The 20,236-nt window shown below is 37.8% G+C and overlaps 1 protein-coding gene across 1 annotated transcript in view; it reads right to left on the bottom strand.

Annotated features, from left to right (window-relative positions):
• Positions 1–19,605, bottom strand: part of LOC113470357 (interaptin-like) — a 30,293-nt gene extending 10,688 nt beyond the window's left edge. Inside the window, exons 1-2 of the mRNA XM_026828722.1 lie at positions 18,732–19,605; positions 18,566–18,689 (exon numbers count right to left, since the gene is read on the bottom strand). Of these exons, the coding sequence (XP_026684523.1) occupies positions 18,566–18,689; positions 18,732–19,427 (820 nt within the window). The 5' untranslated portion in view covers positions 19,428–19,605. The remainder of the gene's footprint in view (positions 1–18,565; positions 18,690–18,731) is intronic.
• Between the last annotated feature and the right edge of the window lie 631 nt (positions 19,606–20,236).

The raw sequence follows: 20,236 nt of genomic DNA, 5'->3' as shown, positions 1-20,236 counted from the left end.
TTCCTATCTACCCATAACGTCAAATCGGGAAAACGTTTATCCTCGCATCATTTAGGTATAGTTACCTAGTACTGACAAAGGTATCAATCACCAAAGATTAATTTTAAGCAAAAAGATCAACTTTGAAAAATACCCATCAGCTCTCTACAGTTTCTACTGCTTGATCTTCAATAATAGAGGTCTCATTTATTCCCCATATATGGGCCTTTGGGGAACTTTTCCTTTGGGCTTATGGCAACCGAATGTCTTATTTCAAGGACGACCCATAGTATCTTCACCTGGATACCAAACCCTTCCGCCCTCTCCCCAAATCAGGCCTGCTGGATTGCCACGTTCCTAATACAGTGCTTCCTATCTACCCATAACGTCAAATCGGGAAAACGTTTATCCTCACATCGCCTTGTCCATTACAATCTATTCTATTCATTTGCAAAACACTTTTTTAATATATAAAAAAAAAATACAGTCATAGGTAGGATATAGGCGGGAAAACGTTTATCCTCACATCGCCTTGTCCATTACAATCTATTCTATTCATTTGCAAAACACTTTTTTAATATATAAAAAAAAAAATACAGTCATAGGTAGTATATAGGTAGGTACTCTGTAAAAAAACACTTTTTTCTCTCTTCCCGACATTGAATACAGAGAAATAATTGACTTTTCTATCTCACTTTTTCCTGTGAATGTTGTTTAAAAAAAGATTTTTATTTTATTAACGACGAACAAATGTGTCAGGATGTGTATCTGGAAAAGTAGACAGGGTGGTCGATAAGTTGAGATGGTCTTGAAGACAGGCGAGTTACCTATATGATGGCTAGACCTAGATGAACAACTGTCTTGCACAATATCCTTCGTTGTACATATTTCATCCTCTATGATCTACCTATCTCGAATTATAATGGAAAGGATACCTAGATTACCTAGAGAAGAGCCAACTCATTTGATGAATCCATTGGAATAGCTTTTCCTAGTTTAGACATACGGGTGACAAGCAAAAAGTGGTTGGGTCGCGCTCCTTCAGAAAAATCCTGCAGCTTAAGAGAGAGAGAGAATACTTTACACAAAAATATTCACAATTTGGAAAATCTTTGAGAAATTTAGAATAGCTCCCTTCTTCTCTTACTTTCCTACTTATAGCTTGGTATGTACAGTGGCTTAGTACCTACCTACACTGAGGTTAAATCTTGCTTTCTATATAAATACCTCTAAATACCTCTAAATTATAAATAGGTACCTCTACCTATTGACAAATCCATTGTGTATCTAAGTTTAGGTAGATAATTTCCTAGTTTAGACATACGGGTGACAGGCAAAAAGTGGTTGGGTCGGGCTCCTTCAGAAAAATCCTGCAGCTTAAGAGAGAGAGAGAGAGACAAAAAATACTTTACACAAAAATATTCACAATTTGGAAAATCTTTGGGAAATTTAGAATAGCTCCCTTCCTCTCTTACCATAGGTTGGTTGTACAGTAGCTTAGTATACCTACACTGAGGATAGATCTTGCTTTCTATGAGTAAATTATAAATACCTCTACTTATTGTGTATCTAAGTTTAGGTAGATACCTAATAGGGATATGATCCAGATTGTAACTGATGGGATTGTTGATTTAGTCTAGGATTAGAGTAGGAACAGTGTGCTGATTTATGTTCCTGAACGACAGGAGAGCCGCCACTCATCATAATGGGAGCGCCGCCGGAGGTATCCACATGACGTACAGAAGAGCTGCCAGGAAGAGATGATTGGGTAGGAAGTGGATCGCCATTGACAGATTTTGGTTGAGACGGGGAAGGACCACCAACAGAAGTTAGGGAAGTAGTAGGACTAGTCTTCTCAAGAATAATTTGAGGAGTAGGAGAACTAGAAGGGTGGATACTGACAGGATCAGATTGTGTTCTAGGAGGGCCGCCAATAGACGCCGACGGAGTAAAAATCCTGTTGGAACTGACCATAAACTAACTGAACTGAAATATTACTGTACTCCAGTTGTTTTCTTGAGACCTGTACTACCAGTAGTATAGCTTGACTGCCCGAATAAGTCAGCCATAAAGCAGGATGACTAGTCAGCTAGTCAAATCCTGTTGGAACTGACCATAAACTAACTGAACTGAAATATTACTGTACTCCAGTTGTTTTCTTGAGACCTGTACTACCAGTAGTAGCTTGACTGCCCGCATAAGTCAGCCATAAAGCAGGATGACTAGTCAGCTAGTTAGGACTCTACGTGTTTCGAATAAAGATATCATTCCTGTATTCCAATGAAAAGATAAAAAAAGAACAAAAATAATTGTCACCAATAGAGGTGAGTTTTTTCCTCACTTTAATCGTTTTGTCCCCGGTTTAATGTGTGTTTTACGAGCTTTAGTTCACGTGCTTGTATTTATTCGATTGGCTACTATTTTCAATAATTATTCTGGCTTCACATAAAGGCTCGATATAGTTACCTACTAGTTTCAGGTTTCAGGTCAGTACTCAGTCCTTGAGCTGTGTCTATTGACAATAGGCCGTAAGGACTACAGTTATCCATAGTCCTTAGGCACTATGGTTGCTCGGCATTGCCACAATAGGCTGGTAACAAGGTAAGACTTTCATTTCACCCAAAATGATCCACCTTGTAAAATAAAGCTTTTATTATTTGAGTACATAGTTGAGCTTATTAGAACGGAGTAAGAGGTTGATGAACTTTAGAAGGACCGCTACAGACAGGATGCGGTTGAGTAGTAGGAGGGCCGCCATTAGATTTGTATGAAGCAGGAGGGCCGCCATAGATAGGTGAATTGAAAACAAAAGGTTCAGCATAAACTGGTACAGATTTCAAAATTAAGATTCCAAGGGAGAGGAGCCCTTACTCCTATCAGGAACGATCACCTACATACATATGTATTACCTGCTAATCTAAGGGCCCAGAACATCACAAGTTTAAAATCAGGTAGGTATATTTCTCACTGAAATTCAAACACTTAACCAATACTTAGTGAACTTAGTCTGTTGAAAAAACAATTAGATTAGAAAAAAAATGGTAAACTCTTAAAAAAGAAAATTCTCTCATTAGCTTTTAAAACCAATATTAGACCGTGGAGGGTCCTTAATTCAGGGAGTTCTAGTTTCATCAGTTCACTAAACAATAAAGTACCTACTACGTTTTACGAGCTTTAGTTCACGTGCTTGTATTTATTCGATTGGCTACTATTTTCAATAATTATTCTGGCTTCACATAAAGGCTCGTTTTAAGCAAATAAAAAGGGATTAGAAAAATGCTCTCTTTTTTTACGATTTTGTGTGGGGACGAAAACGTGATAAAATTTCAAAATTAAGATTCCAAGGGAGAGGAGCCCTTACTCCCAGCAACGATTACCTACATATTACCTGCCAATCTAAGGTCCCAGAACATCACAAGTTTAAAATCAGGTAGGTATGTTTCTCACTGAAATTCAAACACTTGACCAATACTTAGTGAACTTAGTCTGTTGAAAAAACAATTAGATTGGATAAAATTGGATAAACTCTTAAAAAAGAAAATTCTCTCATTAGCTTTTAAAACCAATATTGGACCATGGAGGGTCCTTAATTCAGGGAGTTCTACTTTCATCAGTTCACTAAACAATAAAGTACCTACTACCTAGTAACACTCATAGAAAGTGACAATTTTCAGCGAGGTAAAAGTAGGTAGGTATCTCCCTAATGTTCTGATTTCTGATCATAAAATAATAATGCAATAATGGAGTTGGCTCTCAAAAACTTTGAGAAACCCATACTTTGTACATCTGATTTGGTTTTGGTTTAAATTGCCAAGATAATCATGAGGTTTAAGGTCGAGAAAGATTTGAGAGATCTTAGAAAATATATAATAAATCTAATTTTAATGGAAGAACTTGTCAAGGTGGAAATGAAGTAGGAGGTGTGTGTCATACGATCGTACCTATACCTACCTATGTGTATAGGTACCTTCTAATTATCTACCTAAAAAGTGGATGGGTATTTCGTAAGCTTTTAGTGTGCTTTTTTCGATTAAATGTTATAGTTTTAGAGCACTATTTGTGAATTCATTAAAAGACCTTTTTTCTAGAAACAACAGATTAGAAATAGGGGTGTACCTTTGCCATCAGTTAGTTGCTATTTTCAAATTTAGATATTTTCATTCCATTTTTTTTTATCATGCACTTATTCAAGTAGTTACTTTTTCGTACATGTACATTTTTTTTAAGGGGTTTGACAGAGTGAACTGTAACTGCTATGGTCTTATCGTCCCGAATTCGAAGAGAGAAGGAAGACAGGATAGGAGAAAGCCAGCCGTTTCCGAGAACGAACATTATCCCATCAGGATAAAATCCGCCCTGGGCGGGAATCGAACCCGCGGCCTAGCGCTTACAAGGCAGACGCACTACCAACTAAGCTAAGTAGGCTGGCACATTTATTTCGATCGAGAAGAATAATATGAATAGTATGATCTCCACATACCAAACATCCCTGCTCAAAGTTCCGCTTTATGTAAACACTACCTACGTAGGTACCTACCTATATGATAATAATAGTGCTTATTTTTACTGCTCGCATAGGACTGATAAGTCCCTTTACTCCAGCAGTAGGCTACTACTATTATTGTGGTCAAATTCTCAAATTATATTGAGGATAAAATTCCATACCTCGGCTGGGATTGAACCCACGCCCTCCTGTTTACCAGGCGAGCGCCTTGACCACTACACCACCGAGGCAGGTGTCAACGGCTCATATAACAAAGCAGGATTATTTGTGCCGAAATCGGAGAAAGAAGGAGGACAGGATACAAGTCTAAAGCTATGTCCACACCATGATCGACACCGTCGATCGACGTAGTGAATCTATGTTGTCAAGGCAGTGTACGGTTTCAATCGACATCGATTGACAGGAAATGTCGTATATGTGTGGACACAGCATATGATGCCCCTCGGCTACGGAAGTTTGAGCAGTGAAAATCTAAGCTAATAGCATATTTGAGATTCTATGTATGATACATTGAGACAACGTTTAATAAGATGTGCGGAAACACAAGACCATTAGGTTTCGTCTTTGATGTATCTCTTTAGATACATCAAAACACGGAATGCTTTTAGACAAAGATGACCCAGATATAGATACCTACTAATATCCAATAGATATTGGTATCACAGTATAGGAAGTTAGGGCACATGTCACACACATAGACAGGAAGGAGACTGATTGAAAACACGTCGAATATTGGGGAGGGAAAAACAGCCCGATATCATGAAAGTCAAAAAGGTAAATTGAAAAAACGGAAAAAAATGAAATAGGAGAACTCAAAAAGGAAGAAGCAAAAAAACTAGGTTGCTAGATGATGGCAAAGATGAAAGAACTGATAGCAGAAGAAGATGGGATGGGGAGAGAGAAAGAGGAAGAGAGAGGAAAATTCTCCACATCCCATCTACCTCAATACCTTGAAATGTAGGTACATTATACCTACATAAAAAATGAAATAGGAGAACTCAAAAAGGAAGAAGCAAAAAACTAGGTTGCTAGATGATGGCAAAGATGAAAGAACTGATAGCAGAAGAAGATGGGACAGGGAGAGAGAGAGAGAGAGAGAGAGAAAGAGGTAGAGAGAGGAAAATTCTCCACATCCCATCCACCTCAATACCTTGAAATGCAGGTACATTATACCTACATAATTATGTACCTCTATCAGGAGCAATAAGAGAGGGATAGGGGAAAAGAAAGAGAGAACCTTTGAGATCTCAAATGTCTATTGAATTCAAATTAGATTTTCAATTTGTATGCAAACAGGGTCGAACTAGACTGGAAACTTTTTCTTTTTAGTTTCTCTCCAGAGTTTTTGAGAACTTTTAGAGGCACAAGGGTTTTTGCTCAATTTGAAATGAAAACGGTGATGTTTCTTTTTAGTTTCTCTCCAGAGTTTTTGAGAACTTTTAGAGGCACAAGGGTTTTTGCTCAATTTGAAATGAAAACGGTGATGTTTTTACTTTCTATTTATTTCAAAGAGCTCACCAGCCTCTAGTTAGCTTTGTTGGTAGCGCGTCTGCCTTGTAAGCGTTGGGCCGCGGGTTCGATTCCTGCCCGGGGCGGATGTTCGTTCTCGGAACGACTAGCTTTCTCCCATCCTGTCTTCCTTCTCTCTTCGATTTCGGGACAGTAGGACCTTAGCAGTTACAGTTCCCTCTATCAAACTTCTTTTAACCAGCCTAGTTAGCTTAGATGGTAGTGCGTCTGCCTTGTAAGCGCTTGGTAGCGCGTCTGCCTTGTAAGCGTTGGGCCGCGGGTTCGATTCCTGCCCGGGGCGGATGTTCGTTCTCGGAACGACTAGCTTTCTCTCATCCTGTCTTCCTTCTCTCTTCGATTTCGGGACGATAAGACCTTAGCAGTTACAGTTCCCTCTATCAAACTTCTTTTAACCAGCCTGGTTAGCTTAGTTGGTAGTGCGTCTGTCTTGTGCCTGCCCGGGGCGGATTTTATCCTGATGGGATAATGTTCGTTCTCGGAACGGCTGGCTTTCTCCTATCCTGTCTTCCTCCTCTCTTCCATTTCGGGACGATAAGACCATAGCAGTTACAGTTCCCTCTGTCAAACCTCTTAAAAAAAAAACTTCTTTTAAAAAAATCCATTGGCTACATTCAACATTCTGTAGATACCCCGAAGCAAAAATTCAGATCCCTATCCTGTCTTCCTCCTCTCTTCCATTTCGGGACGATAAGACCATAGCAGTTACAGTTCCCTCTGTCAAACCTCTTAAAAAAAAAAACTTCTTTTAAAAAAATCCATTGGCTACATTCAACATTCTGTAGATACCCCGAAGCAAAAATTCAGATAGATATAGATAGACTACCTGTATAACACTAATGCATTCGCAAGATATAATAGGTATGTATATAACAACATAACATAACGTACAGGGCTGTATCGATATGGATTCAAAATGTCTGCTCGTGCTGCCTACTTTAAATAGAAATTTATGGAAATGGTTTTCTGAGGAAAAAAATCCTGGATACTCTGGATAGAGTTGGAGGTAAAATCTGTGGCGTAGCTAAAGATAAAATAAAAATGGAAGTAGGTAGGTTTTTATTTTTTATTGAAGAGAGAGAAACAAGTAAGCCACAAAAATAACCTCTTCGTAGTCTGCTCGTGCTGCCTACTTTAAATAGAAATTTATGGAAATGGTTTTCTGAGGAAAAAAATCCTGGATACTCTGGATAGAGTTGGAGGCAAAATCTGTGGCGTAGCTAAAGATAAAATAAAAATGGAAGTAGGTAGGTTTTTATTTTTTATAGAAGAGAGAGAAACAAGTAAGCCACAAAAATAACCTCTTCGTAAGTAGTTAAAAGTTCCCCGCCTTAATGTCAGTAGCCCCAAAAGAATCAGTTAAAATGCTTGTGTAGATTCGCCTAGTGATGATAAAATGTGGACTCTACCTGTATATAATGCACTCTCAACATCCTTGAGCCTTGAGTGCATTGTACAAGTCGACTCCCTAGTCGCCAGAGCTTCTAGGGATGGGATATTCGACTCAAAGAATCGACTCTAAAAGAATCGCGATTCTTTTGTAGGCGGGGGAGACGAAGCTCTTCAGTCCAACGCTGTGTCCACACAGAGAGATTACATTAATAGGTGCAAGTGTCTGAGTGTTTACTGCTTGAGAATAATTAAGTGGTATGTAACTTCAGTATGGGTGCTTTGAAATTTATGCATGTGACTTCATATGATTCATTATCGATAACCTTGCCTGTGCTGGTCTGCCTTCTCTTGGGTTCAGTTATTTTAGTCTAAGAGGATCGATCTCAACCGTGTCAGGATCATCTTCTGGTGAGTGAGTCTTGTGGAAAGCTCCTCAAGGTGAATTGACGCAGGTACTTAATAGACAATCTACAATTCTACACCATTAGATCTTTTACAACAACTCGTGACTATTCCTAAGACAATTCCTCAAACTTTCAACTACTAAATTCAACGCAACGTCAAAAAGGTGAAAATTTCAACTCTAACCACAGACAGCTAGGGTAGCTATCATATTTTTCACATGAAATGTTTTATCTTCATGAACACAATTTCTAGACTTTCCCTCTGTGTACAAAACATTAGCGAAATTCCCCTCCCACAACCTTCTGTAAAATTTTCCCTCTATCCCTCGCTCATTTTTCCCTCTCATCTCCTATCCAGCCTCAACCTCTTTTATGTAGCTGTCAAATGTGACAAGGATGCGACACGAAACTTTTGGTTAAGACCGGTGCAACGCTTGGCGGCATTTTACCGCTTTTAGGTGTAATTTAACAATACCTCGGGGACGGCATGAGCTAGAGACTTGAAATTTGGTATGTAGTTCACAAATGTGACACAAAAGGATGCAACACAAAATGTTTGGTTGAGATATTTGCTGCACTTGGCGGTATTTTGACGCTTTAGGACAGATTTTGACCGTTTTTTTAGCGGTTTTCAGCTATACCGACTAAACGGTTAGCGATGTTGTAAATGTTAATTTTGCATCTCTTTCTCGGGAAAATCTGAATAAATCTTTCTTCGAGATTGATTGAAATAACGACATAGGTTACATGATGACTGTACTCAACTATAAACCTCGTCTTTTAATATGAGCTTTTCATTTGTCACATTTCCGTTCAACTGAGATTCAAGCTAGCTCTCCAATCCTTAGGTAATACTCAAAGGAATTAATATCTCGGTAATTGTCCTCTTTTGTATGTGTCATTTTTTTTACCGTGCATAGGTATAATATTTTTGTATTTAATATTAGTGGATGTGTTAGTTCTACCACGCACAATAGCAATGTATTCACAGTTGGTAAATGTGCCAACTTTACCAGACTGAAAACCGATGCATTCACCCTGAAGATGTGACAACCCTGCCAAACACAATCTGGGGAGGCTGAGGAGAACGAGAGTAAGTTTATAAAGGAGGGGGAATAAGCATGTACCTACTTACCAATCGAGATTTCATTATTATTATTATTATTATTATTATGAGATGTTAAGTTATGTGAAATAGGTACCTACTGAGGCTCTAAGACATTTTAGCCCCCTGTAGGTGTAGATAAAATGAACTATTTCAGAGAGACTGAACAGAAACTTTTGACTGTTATTCGGATCATCAGACTATTCAGGGACTGGACATCTTGGTCCACTGAAGCACACACTACAAACATTCTTCTTGTCATCTCCTATTTCCCTATTCCGATGTAGAAAATACTTAGTGGTTGACCCGTTGACCCATACAAAGGGGACCAAGCATAACTTTGGTCTTTTTCGGGTGAGTGTTATCATAACCACGTTTGATTTTGGAGCTAGTTGGAGAGTTTGGAGATTTTGTAGCTAATTGATTTAAAGATTGGGGGTTGTGTTGTTATGGTCTTTTAGATTTCTGCACTGGAATCTGGAAAACAAACATTCTTACAGTTGAATATCTTTTTCATAAAAGATGATGAAAAATACTACAGTTTCTCCGTGTTAGCATTCCAAGTACAGTTTTGAGTGAGCAAACTTCTAGCAAAGAGAAGAGCAATGAAAACTAGAGCTAGGTTCTCGAATCGGGTCCGAATTTAAGATACAATCCGTCTAGAATCTAATGTCCTTTCATCAATCCACACATGTCTCTTTCAATTAAATGAGCTAGGTATCAAAAATGAGCTGACAAATTGATATTGATCTCGATAACTTACTTTGCAATTGTACTTACCTAAACTCACATTGTAGGGGTAAACGCTTCGGGGGTGTGCGAAAAACTTCATCAGAAGACATGAAGGACAAGTGCTGAAAAATGCAAAATTTAGAACCTTCAACCCGGAAGTGCTGGATTCGAATCCCGAACGAAAATTTTCTGGAACGAAAAAATTTTCTGTCCAAAGAAATAGTTCGTCCCATCCCGGTTCTGAAAAGGTGTGAAAGGATGTTTATGGTCTAGGTGTGCAATAAGAAAGGATTTTGCGAAAATCTAAACCGATCCTGAGATATGATCAATTTTTGATCGCTAAAATCTAGTTTATTCAATATTAGTGGATGTGACAATTCCATAATCCCATGTATCTCCTACATTAAGAAAAATATTTTTCCAGCAAGGTATGATTTAATAACTTGCAACTTTCCGAAGGAGGGAGTAAATTAATGATATACGCTCCTTTTTTTCATTGTAGGTAGAAAATGTATAAAGCTTATTTTTTCCTCGCGCGGAGCACTGTCGTGCGCTCAGATTAGTGGATGTGTCAAATTCACTTCAAAATTTCATAGTTTACTCTCACTCCATTTTTCGCAAGATGAACATATCCGATCAATCCTTCATCTTTAACGCGAGACAACAAATTCTGAAAGCTCAAAGGATCGAAACCAAAACAAAATATCTCGAGAACGGTAAGAGCTAGAGACTTGAAATTTGATATGTAGCTGTCAAATGTGACAAGGATGCGACACGAAACTTGGTTAAGACCGGTGCAACGCTTGGCGGCATTTTACCGCTTTTTGGCGGTTTTAGGTGTAATTTGACAATATCTCGGGGACGGCATGAGCTAGAGACTTGAAATTTGGTATGTAATTCACAAATGTGACACAAAAGGATGCAACACAAAATGTTTGGTTGAGATAGTTGCTGCACTTGGCGGTATTTTGACGCTTTAGGACAGATTTCGACCGTTTTTTGGCGGTTTTTAGCTATACCGACTAAACGGTTAGCGATGTTGTAAATGTTAAGGTAAAAGAACACTTAAATAAGCATCATTCAATAGGATAAGGAAAGTCGTGTGATGTTCACACCAGAAATGTTAAGGTAAAAGAACACTTAAATAAGCATCATTCAATAGGATAAGGAAAGTCGTGTGATGTTCACACCAGATTTTTTTTTTTATTTTCAAATCGAATTGTGTTTTCCTAAATGTTAAGGTAAAAGAACACTTAAATAAGCATCATTCAATAGGATAAGGAAAGTCGTGTGATGTTCACACCAGATTTTTTTTTTTTTATTTTCAAATCGAATTGTGTTTTCCTGTAGGTACTTTAATTTATTTTTCTCACTTTTCTCATTTTCAAGAGACAGAGACCTTTTTTGCATTCCATTTTTAAAATGTCATTAGGAAGTTTCCCGATACCGTGTGGGTGGGTATTCAATCGAGTTTAGCGTGGGAGTGAGGATTTTAAATGTGACATAGTGGATGAGGATGATTTTGTAGGGAGGTTGGTGCTCAATTGGCAGATAAACATCATCATGAACTTTTATAGGTTTAGCGTGGGAGTGAGGATTTTAAATGTGACATAGTGGATGAGGATGATTTTGTAGGGAGGTTGGTGCTCAATTGGCAGATAAACATAATCATGGACTTTTAGTAGACAAATATTCTTCAGGCTACCAGACAATGACACCAGCGGCAGCGTCCGATTCATCTGTCAAATACGGTATAGTCAACAATATAGGATTTGGCTCTGATGCAGAAGTTGCTGATTTCAATCCTGCAAGGAGCTGACTTCAAGAAAATTCAAGGAGCTCCATCACAAGAAATCTGCCACTTAAAACAGGAATAGTAGACAAATATTCTTCAGGCTACCAGACAATGACACCAGCGCCAGCGTCCGATTCATCTGTCAAATACGGTATAGTCAACAATATAGGATTTGGCTCTTGATGCAGAAGTTGCTGATTCCAATCCTGCAAGGAGCTGACTTCAAGAAAATTCAAGGAGCTCCATCACAAGAAATCTGCCACTATTTTTTTAAAAAAAAAAAAAAAAAAAAAAAAAAAAATCTGCCTCTCAAACCACTCGTCTGAAAATATTTCCCTAAAAGAGAACCCTTTCCCTCAAAAGGGAACCCTTTCCCTAAAAAAACCCTTGATATTTTTTCCTCCCTCTGACCACTTAATTCCATCTCTTCCTCCTTCCACTAGGAAGGACAGCATGCGTTTGATAGCTATCAGAAAGGAGAAGGCTTCATGTACGAGAAATAATTTATTATGACAAACTTCCTGGTGTAAAAAACCGATGGGGGGGATGACGAAATTAATTTAATATTTACATGAAATCAGTTTAGAAAATATATAATAAATCTAATTTTAATGGAAGAACTTGTCAAGGTGGAAATGAAGTAGGAGGTGTGTGTCATACGATCGTACCTACCTACCTATGTGTATACCTTCTAATTATCTACCTATAAAGTGGATGGGTATTTCGTAAGCTTTTGGTGTGCTTGTATGATATAAAATCTATCTATATTTTTAATGTAGGATATTGAAAGTAAAGCTACCATTAATGTGCAGATATCCTCGGACGCGACGTTATGTCTACATTTTTCATTGCTTCATGTATTTACCTATTTATAAAAATAATTAATAACTTACATAGGTAGGTACGGCTTTTACATAAAATCTGTGAATATAGTTACCTACTAGTTTCAGGTTTCAGGTCAGTACTCAGTCCTTGAGCTGTGTCTATTGACAATAGGCCGTAAGGACTACAGTTAACCATAGTCCTTAGGCACTATGGTTGCTCGGAATCGCCCAGTCCTTGAGCTGTGTCTATTGACAATAGGCCGTAAGGACTAAGTACAGTTAACCATAGTCCTTAGGCACTATGGTTGCTCGGAATCGCCACAATAGGTTGTTAACAAGGTAAGAACTTCTTTCATTTCACCCAAAATGATCCACCTTGTAAAATAAAGCTTTTATTATTTGAGTAGATTAGTATATAGGTACATAGTTGAGCTTATTAGGTTAATTCAGAGTTAGTATAGAGAGGTACACCTACCTACGTCTCCTAGAATTTCCAAATCGTCTGGAAAAGTGCGGTGCCAAATTAGTTCCTACTGTAAGTCGAAAGTTTGCCCTCATTAAGGATTAATAGAGTTAAATTAATTACTATTATTACTCGTGCCAGAAAAATGTTAAAGTAAACTTGGCTCAGGTTTCGAATCAATTAGGAAGCCATTACAAATATTCATTAATTTGTTACTTTTTAATCGAAAGGGCAGACTATTAGGTAATTTTAATTTGTGTAATTATAATTTTATTAATTACCTCAGTAACTGCTTATTTGAGGAGACTGTTATCGAAACAGTTGAACTTAACCTAATCTAGACTCTACTCGACAGATTTTAGACTTCTAAGAAGATTCTAGATATCAACTTTTTTAGACATTTTTAGGCAGACCCAGGATATGCCGGAGTGACAATATCAGAGAGGACATGGAGAACATGGGGTCCAACCCCCAAAGAAGAAGAATCGGAGTACAGAACAATCTGGAGGCGCAAAATCTTCGAGGCAGTAGACCGGATACGGTCTGAAACGCTGCGGCAGTAAGCAAGAAAGTTTAGACATTTTTGAAAAAAGAAAAACAGACACAGACACATCCCTTCAGTTTAGGCAGACCCAGGATATGCCGGAGTGACAATATCAGAGAGGACATGGAGAACATGGGGTCCAACCCCCAAAGAAGAAGAATCGGAGCACAGAACAATCTGGAGGCGCAAAATCTTCGCGGCAGTAGACCGGAGACGGTCTGAAACGCTGCGGCAGTAAGCAAGAAAGTTTAGATATTTTTGAAAAAAGAAAAACAGACACAGACACATCCCTTTAGGCTAAAACTTGTCCTGGCCTTCTACAATACGTGCCTAGATTTATGTATCCCAGTTTCCTTGATAGAAAAAAATATACCGTACGAGCAAATAATAAAAAAAAGGTGGTACCTACAGGAAAGCAGAGGTATGTCAGAATCCAGAGCCTTACTCGTACGGGGTGTACAATTATACCGGATGGTCAAAAAGTTGTTAGATAGCAGGTTTTTTTTAGGCTAAATGTTATTGTACCTACCTACTAGGTAGTATAAATTAACTAACATGACATTAATTAAGGATTTTTCAGAATAATACGAGTATGAAATACTTTTTAGCCCCTAACAGGCTGTTAAGCCTATAGCCTATACAAATCAAATGTAACTTAACAGGCTATTAACAAACCTTCCAAGGGCTGAAATTCTTTTGGTGAAATTCAACCCAAATGTAGGTAATACCTATACCTAACTTTTATCTGTGTAGCTATTGAAAATTTTATTTTTTAAAAGCTAGGTACCGATTTCTAGACTTTCGATTAAATGTTATAGTTTTAGAGCACTATTTGTGAATTCATTAAAAGACCTTTTTTCTAGAAACAACAGATTAGAAATAGGGGTACACTGCCTTTGCCATTAGTTAGTTGCCCCACATTTCTACAACAAAAATGCTCTGTAGATTACAGAGCAGGCTACCTACATACTCAAAGGAAACTAGGAAGTAGGTAGGTACCTATATTTTTTTTTTTTACATAAAAAAAAGATTTTTTTCTAGACATCCTGGACAACCCAGAACATTTTTATTCTCTCCCCACGTTGCGCTTATTAACTTCGTTAGTGGATTCTCTCCCTGTTCTCCCATTATGTTTCCAGGATGAAATTTAATTTATGTAATAAACTCCTACCTCAGCATTTTCCTACCAGGTAGGTAAGTATTCAAGGAGACCTTTTTTTGCCTACTTCGTTAGTGGATTCTCTCCCTGTTCTCCCATTATGTTTCCAGGATGAAATTTAATTTATGTAATAAACTCCTACCTCAGCATTTTTCTACCAGGTAGGTAAGTATTCAAGGAGTAGCGTAGACCTTTTTTTTCGCCCTCGGAAAAATTCCTACGGGCAGAATTCCCGTTTGAAAATAGGCTCCCCAGCTCTGGAATGATTCGAATGACATCCTGACTACACAATCCACCTATTTTTATTTACTCCAAGAGGTGTGGTAGAGGCAACTTCTACTGCCAAGGACTTATCGGCCCCAAAGCGAAACGAGGAGAAAGACAGGATAGGAGAAAGCTAGAACTTCCGAGAACAAACCTTATCTGTTCAGGATAACATCCACCAAGGGCGTGAATCGAACAGGCGACCTAGCGCTTAAAAGGCAGACATCACGCTAATCTATTTGTACATCCAAGTTTATTTTATTTATTTATTTATTTATTTACACGCTAAGCAGCAAGGCCATGTGTGACATCCAAGTTTGATTAAAGAGAAATTTGAATAGTCCATCCTAGAGTGCGAGAGCCCAGAATAGCCCAGCCAAGAGCCCAGAACAGTTCATCCGAGAACAAAGAGTAGGTTTTTCATTAAAACAGCATCAAAAATGAAAAACCAAAACACCGCACCAGCAAAAAAGTTTCAAAATGATCCAGTGGTTTCAAGAAGAAGAGAGCGGGACCAAAGCCTCTCTTAAGCCGTACAGGTGCATTATGCAAAGAGCAAGTTGATAATGTCACTTGAGGGCGTGGCCTTTTATGATAAGCTCAAAAAACAAAAGAGAATTTTAAAACTCAACATTTCAGAGCCCCGGGAATTTTATATCAGCTTGAAAAGTTTTACTTCTCGGGCGGCTGAGGAGACCGAGAGTAAGTACAGTTTATAAAGGAGGGGGAAATAAGCAAGTACCTACTTCTTGACCAATCGAGATTTCATGAGTTGATTATTATTATTATTATTATTATTATTATTATTATTATTATTATTATTATTATTATTATTATTATTATTATTATTTTGAGATGTTAAGTTATGTGAGATAGGTACCTACTGAGGCTGTAAGAGATTTTAGCCCCCTGTAGATAAAATAAACTACATCAGAGAGACTGAACAGAAACTTTTGACTGTTATTCGGATCATCAGACTATTCAGGGACTGGACATCTTGGTCCACTAGAGCACACACTACAAACATTCTTCTTGTCATCTCCTATTTCCCTATTCCGATGTAGAAAATACTAGTGGTTGACCCGTTGACCCATACAAAGGGGACCAAGCATAACTTTTCCCCGCGCGGAGCACTGTCGTGCGCTCAGATTAGTGGATGTGTCAAATTCACTTCAAAATTTCATAGTTTACTCTCACTCCATTTTTCGCAAGATGAACATATCCGATCAATCCTTCATCTTTAACGCGAGGCAACAAATTCTGAAAGCTCAAAGGATCAAAACCGACCTCCATCACGAGGTCAAGAGCCGCCGAGGAAAGTTTTTCGAAAAATTAAAATGCGCAGGAAAGTTCTCTAATGGCCGCACATAGCAGGAGAGTAAAAACTTGCAAAAATACACCAGAGCTCAGCTCAGGGGGTTGGGCGGAAGTAGGATGGGGAGAGGGGAGAAGAGACTCATGAACCTCTGAAGGCAAGGAACAGAAAATCCTAGGGGTATGAGAGAGGAGGATGCATGGAGGAAAAAAAGGGTGCCCATAGCAAGAGTTTCACAACTCCATATTTTTATTACTTTTTTTGAGGTTTGATAGAGGGAACTGTAACTGATAAGAGTGATAAGGTCCTGCCGTCCCGAAAGCGAAGAGAGAAGGAAGACCGGATAGGAGAAAGTCAGCCGTTCTGAGAACGAACCTTATCAGATTAGGATAAAATCCCCCGGATGGGAATCCAACTTTTGCATGTCTGTAGTGCAGACCTTACAAGACAGACTCGCTACCCTCCCAACTAACTGTTTTTTTATTATTATCATTTTTTTTTTTTTTTTTAAGAAAAGGAAAGAGGTTTGATAAGAAGCCAACCGTTCCGAGAATGAACCTTATCTGTTTAGTTTAAAAGCCACGCCAGAAATTCAGTGATTTTGTTTTTACTTTTTTTTTTCTTCGAGGTTGAATGTTTCAATATTATACACCAGTTTCACAATAACCAATGTAAAACTCATTGTTCCTTGTTTTCTCGAGTTTTACGATTTCACTCTAGGAAGAAGCCAACCGTTCCGAGAATGAACCTTATCTGTTTAGTTTAAAAGCCACGCCAGAAATTCAGTGATTTTGTTTTTACTTTTTTTTCGAGGTTGAATGTAACCAATATTATACACCAGTTTCACAACAACCAATCTAAAACTGATTGTTCCTTGTTTTCTCGAGTTTTACGATTTCACTCTAGTTCCAGAAAAGAAAATAATAGGGGGTCCCTTTCTGTAGGAAAAATATGACCAAGGTCCGCTATACTGTGTAGTATTTTTTGCTACATAATACCTACCTGCTAAGTTTCAGTACTTATTGAGTTTCTTCCAATATAGAAACTAGTTTTCAAGGAAAAATAGAAACAGGTACGTATGTATGTACTCTGAGAGAGGGAATTTTATTTTCCTCACTCTAGGCCCCCTTGAGTTGGTGAGTAAAGTTGGGACTTGGGAAGTTTGAGGGGAGATGAAAGTTTGAGGAAAAGAGTGTGTGAGGGGGTAAAAAAATAATAAGGGAATATAGGAGCATTAATGAGGGTCTCTTGGCAACCATACATTAGAGCAGGAGACTCTTACTCTTTTTCTCTTCCCCCCTGTACAGTGTACGGTATATTCTGTAGAAGTATTTCTACGGGGTGTCCCTCCGAAAGAATAAGTAGCCCTATAGGAAGCACGGCTAGTTATCTGAAGGGACAGATAACTGTGAGTTTCTGAAGGAAATCACATAGGTACTTGGTACTTGTCACTAAGAAATTTCCTTTGGAAAATCATAAAATGACCAGAAAATGTTGTTATGGAGTTGCCAAGTGACATTGATAGGGCAAAAACAGAAAAAAAAAGACAATGGGAAATGTGACAATTTCCTTTGGAAAATCATAAAATGACCAGAAAATGTTGTTATGGAGTTGCCAAGTGACATTGATAGGGCAAAAACAGAAAAAAAAACACACACACAATGGGAAATGTGAGATAAAAGGGATAGAGTTCCAAATGTACTTGAGAGTGAGTTGCTAAGGTTCCAAGTAATGGAGCTTCAAAAAAAGATCTATGAAAGAAACAAACAGTGATATTGTGGACAGGGGGCAGTACCAAACATGTCTAGAGCAGAGATGAGGGTTATGTTATAATATGTTGCAAAGAAATTTGCAAGAATTTTACCCCTCGGTACATGATTATGTACCTACTTTTGTGTAGATAAGATAAAGCCCAGGATCTGGAGATTTATATATGGTTTGAGTCCATGAGAATTCTGCTCTGCTGATGAATACCTACTTACGAATTTGGTCAAGGGCGACAAGAAAATACAGCTAGGTGGGAGTGAATCAATTATTTCTTAGTAGGTAAGGTACATATTTCCACTCTGTATAGTTTAGGCATTTCAGAAGTTGGGTTGAGGGGAATGTGGCTGAAGAGAAGGAGAGGGAGTAGGAGGAGGTGGAGGAGGAAAAATAACATTAAGCCTCCCTATGTCCCTCAAGCAAAGTTTTCTCTGGTCTTGACTAAAAAAAGATCTATGAAAGAAACAAACAGTGATATTGTGGACAGGGGGCAGTACCAAACATGTCTAGAGCAGAGATGAGGGTTATGTTATGTTGTAAAGAAATTTGCAAGAATTTTACACCTCGGTACATGATTATGTATCTACTTTTGAGTAGATAAGATAAAGCCCAGTCTTTGGATCTGGAGATTTATATATGGTTTGAGTCCATGAGAATTCTGCTGATGAATACTTACGAATTTGGTCAAGGGCGACAAGAAAATACAGCTAGGTGGGAGTGAAGAAAAGCAAAGATTAGGAATCAATTATTTCTTAGTAGGTAAGGTACATATTTCCACTCTGTATAGTTTGGGCATTTCAGAAGTTGGGTTGAGGGGAATGTGGCTGAAGAGATATGTTGTAGAGTCATGACTTTCTCTTTCAACTGAAGGTTTTCTTTTTTAATATTCTTTTGCTCCGTTTCCAAATTTAGTATTCTATTAACGAAAGAAGCTACGAACAATTCTAAAATGCAAAATATATTTTGCATTTTAGAATTGTTCGTAGCTTCTTTCGTTATATCATTTCTCAACTGTTTGATTTGGTATTGATTGCTTTTATTAATTTCTTCAGATTTCTGTTTGGCATTTTCAATCAGACGTGACTTGTCCGTCAGTTGAACATTTTGTAATTTTGAGGTTTCTAAATTCCGCTCACAGTCTTCTTGTCTTGTTCTTGTGGTAGCATTTTCTTCTGACATCTTGTCAACTTTTTTCCTACATCCTATGATTTTCATTTCCAACTCATTTAGTTGGTTTTCATTTCTCAATATAATATTATCTTTTTCGATTAAAGTTTCCTCAAGTTGGACTTTTGTTTCTTTCAAGGTGATTATTTTATTATTGTAACAGCTCAATTCTTTTTCATTTCTTTCGTTTTCTTCGTTTAAATCTTCAACTTCTTGATACACATTTCTGAGGTCGCATATTTCAATATCTTTACAATAATTCCTACTTTTCAGAGTTTTATTGTCACGTTCTAGATTCTGAATGATGACATTTTGATGTTCAATGTATGTTTTTTTCTCTGCATGGATGTTTTCAAGTTCTTCAATTTCATTTTCCAATCTGGTAATGATCTCAACGAGATTTTCATTTTCATTCAACTCTTGATTTCTAAACTCTTCCAGATCATTGAAAGTTTTAACAATCCCATTTATATCGCTATTGCTGCCCATTTCTGATCTTCAGTGATATGTATGGAATGAAAGAACATAGGTATATAAAGTACTTGTAATTTAGACTAGAATTTATTTATAATGGTTGAAAAAATGACGTCTTGCTCAGATAAAATAAGGCCATGAAGTTAACAATAAGTACTTTCAACAAAAGTTCGAGTAGCTAATAATGTGAGCATTGGTGTAGGTATAGGAGTTGCGTCGAGGTGCACGCCAATATATGAACTTGCACCGTGCACCTTGGAGTGAGCCGTGCGGAATTCTGCCAAGTCGACAAACAACCTCTACTTTCCAGCACTTGGCGAACATTTTTCTTGTTTTATCCTTTTTTGCCATTTTTTGTTTGCTCTAAGCATTTTTTCCCTTTAATTTCCTCTCATTTTTCTTCCCGCTCTTCCCCCATTCTAAAGCCAGATAATGAAATACGTATAATTAACTATGGCTATGTTTCAACTACCACGATGGATTTATTACCTTCCTTTATACCAAATACCCGTTCAGTTTTCTTTACATTCACTAAAATAATGTTTAATAATTTATAAAAAGAAGAAACTGTTTCCCAGCTTTAAATAATTGTAAGGGGGAAAAAATCTAGTCAAAGAAACATCTGGATGGATGCCTCAGTAACTTACATAGTCAAAGAAAGTTACTGTAAGCTTGAGCTCATCTCACCTCGGTAAGCCTGGAAGAAAATGGCCTCAGGATTCTATATTGATACGTGAAACTGTTTCCCAGCTTTAAATAATTGTAAGGGGGAAAAAATCTAGTCAAAGAAACATCTGGATGGATGCCTCAGTAACTTACATAGG

The sequence above is a fragment of the Diaphorina citri genome, unplaced genomic scaffold, assembly GCF_000475195.1.
Source record: "Diaphorina citri unplaced genomic scaffold, Diaci psyllid genome assembly version 1.1 scaffold1533, whole genome shotgun sequence".
Taxonomy (NCBI): domain Eukaryota; kingdom Metazoa; phylum Arthropoda; class Insecta; order Hemiptera; family Psyllidae; genus Diaphorina; species Diaphorina citri.
The sequence above is the reverse complement of the archived record's forward strand: the minus strand, read 5'-3'. Positions and strand labels throughout refer to the sequence as shown.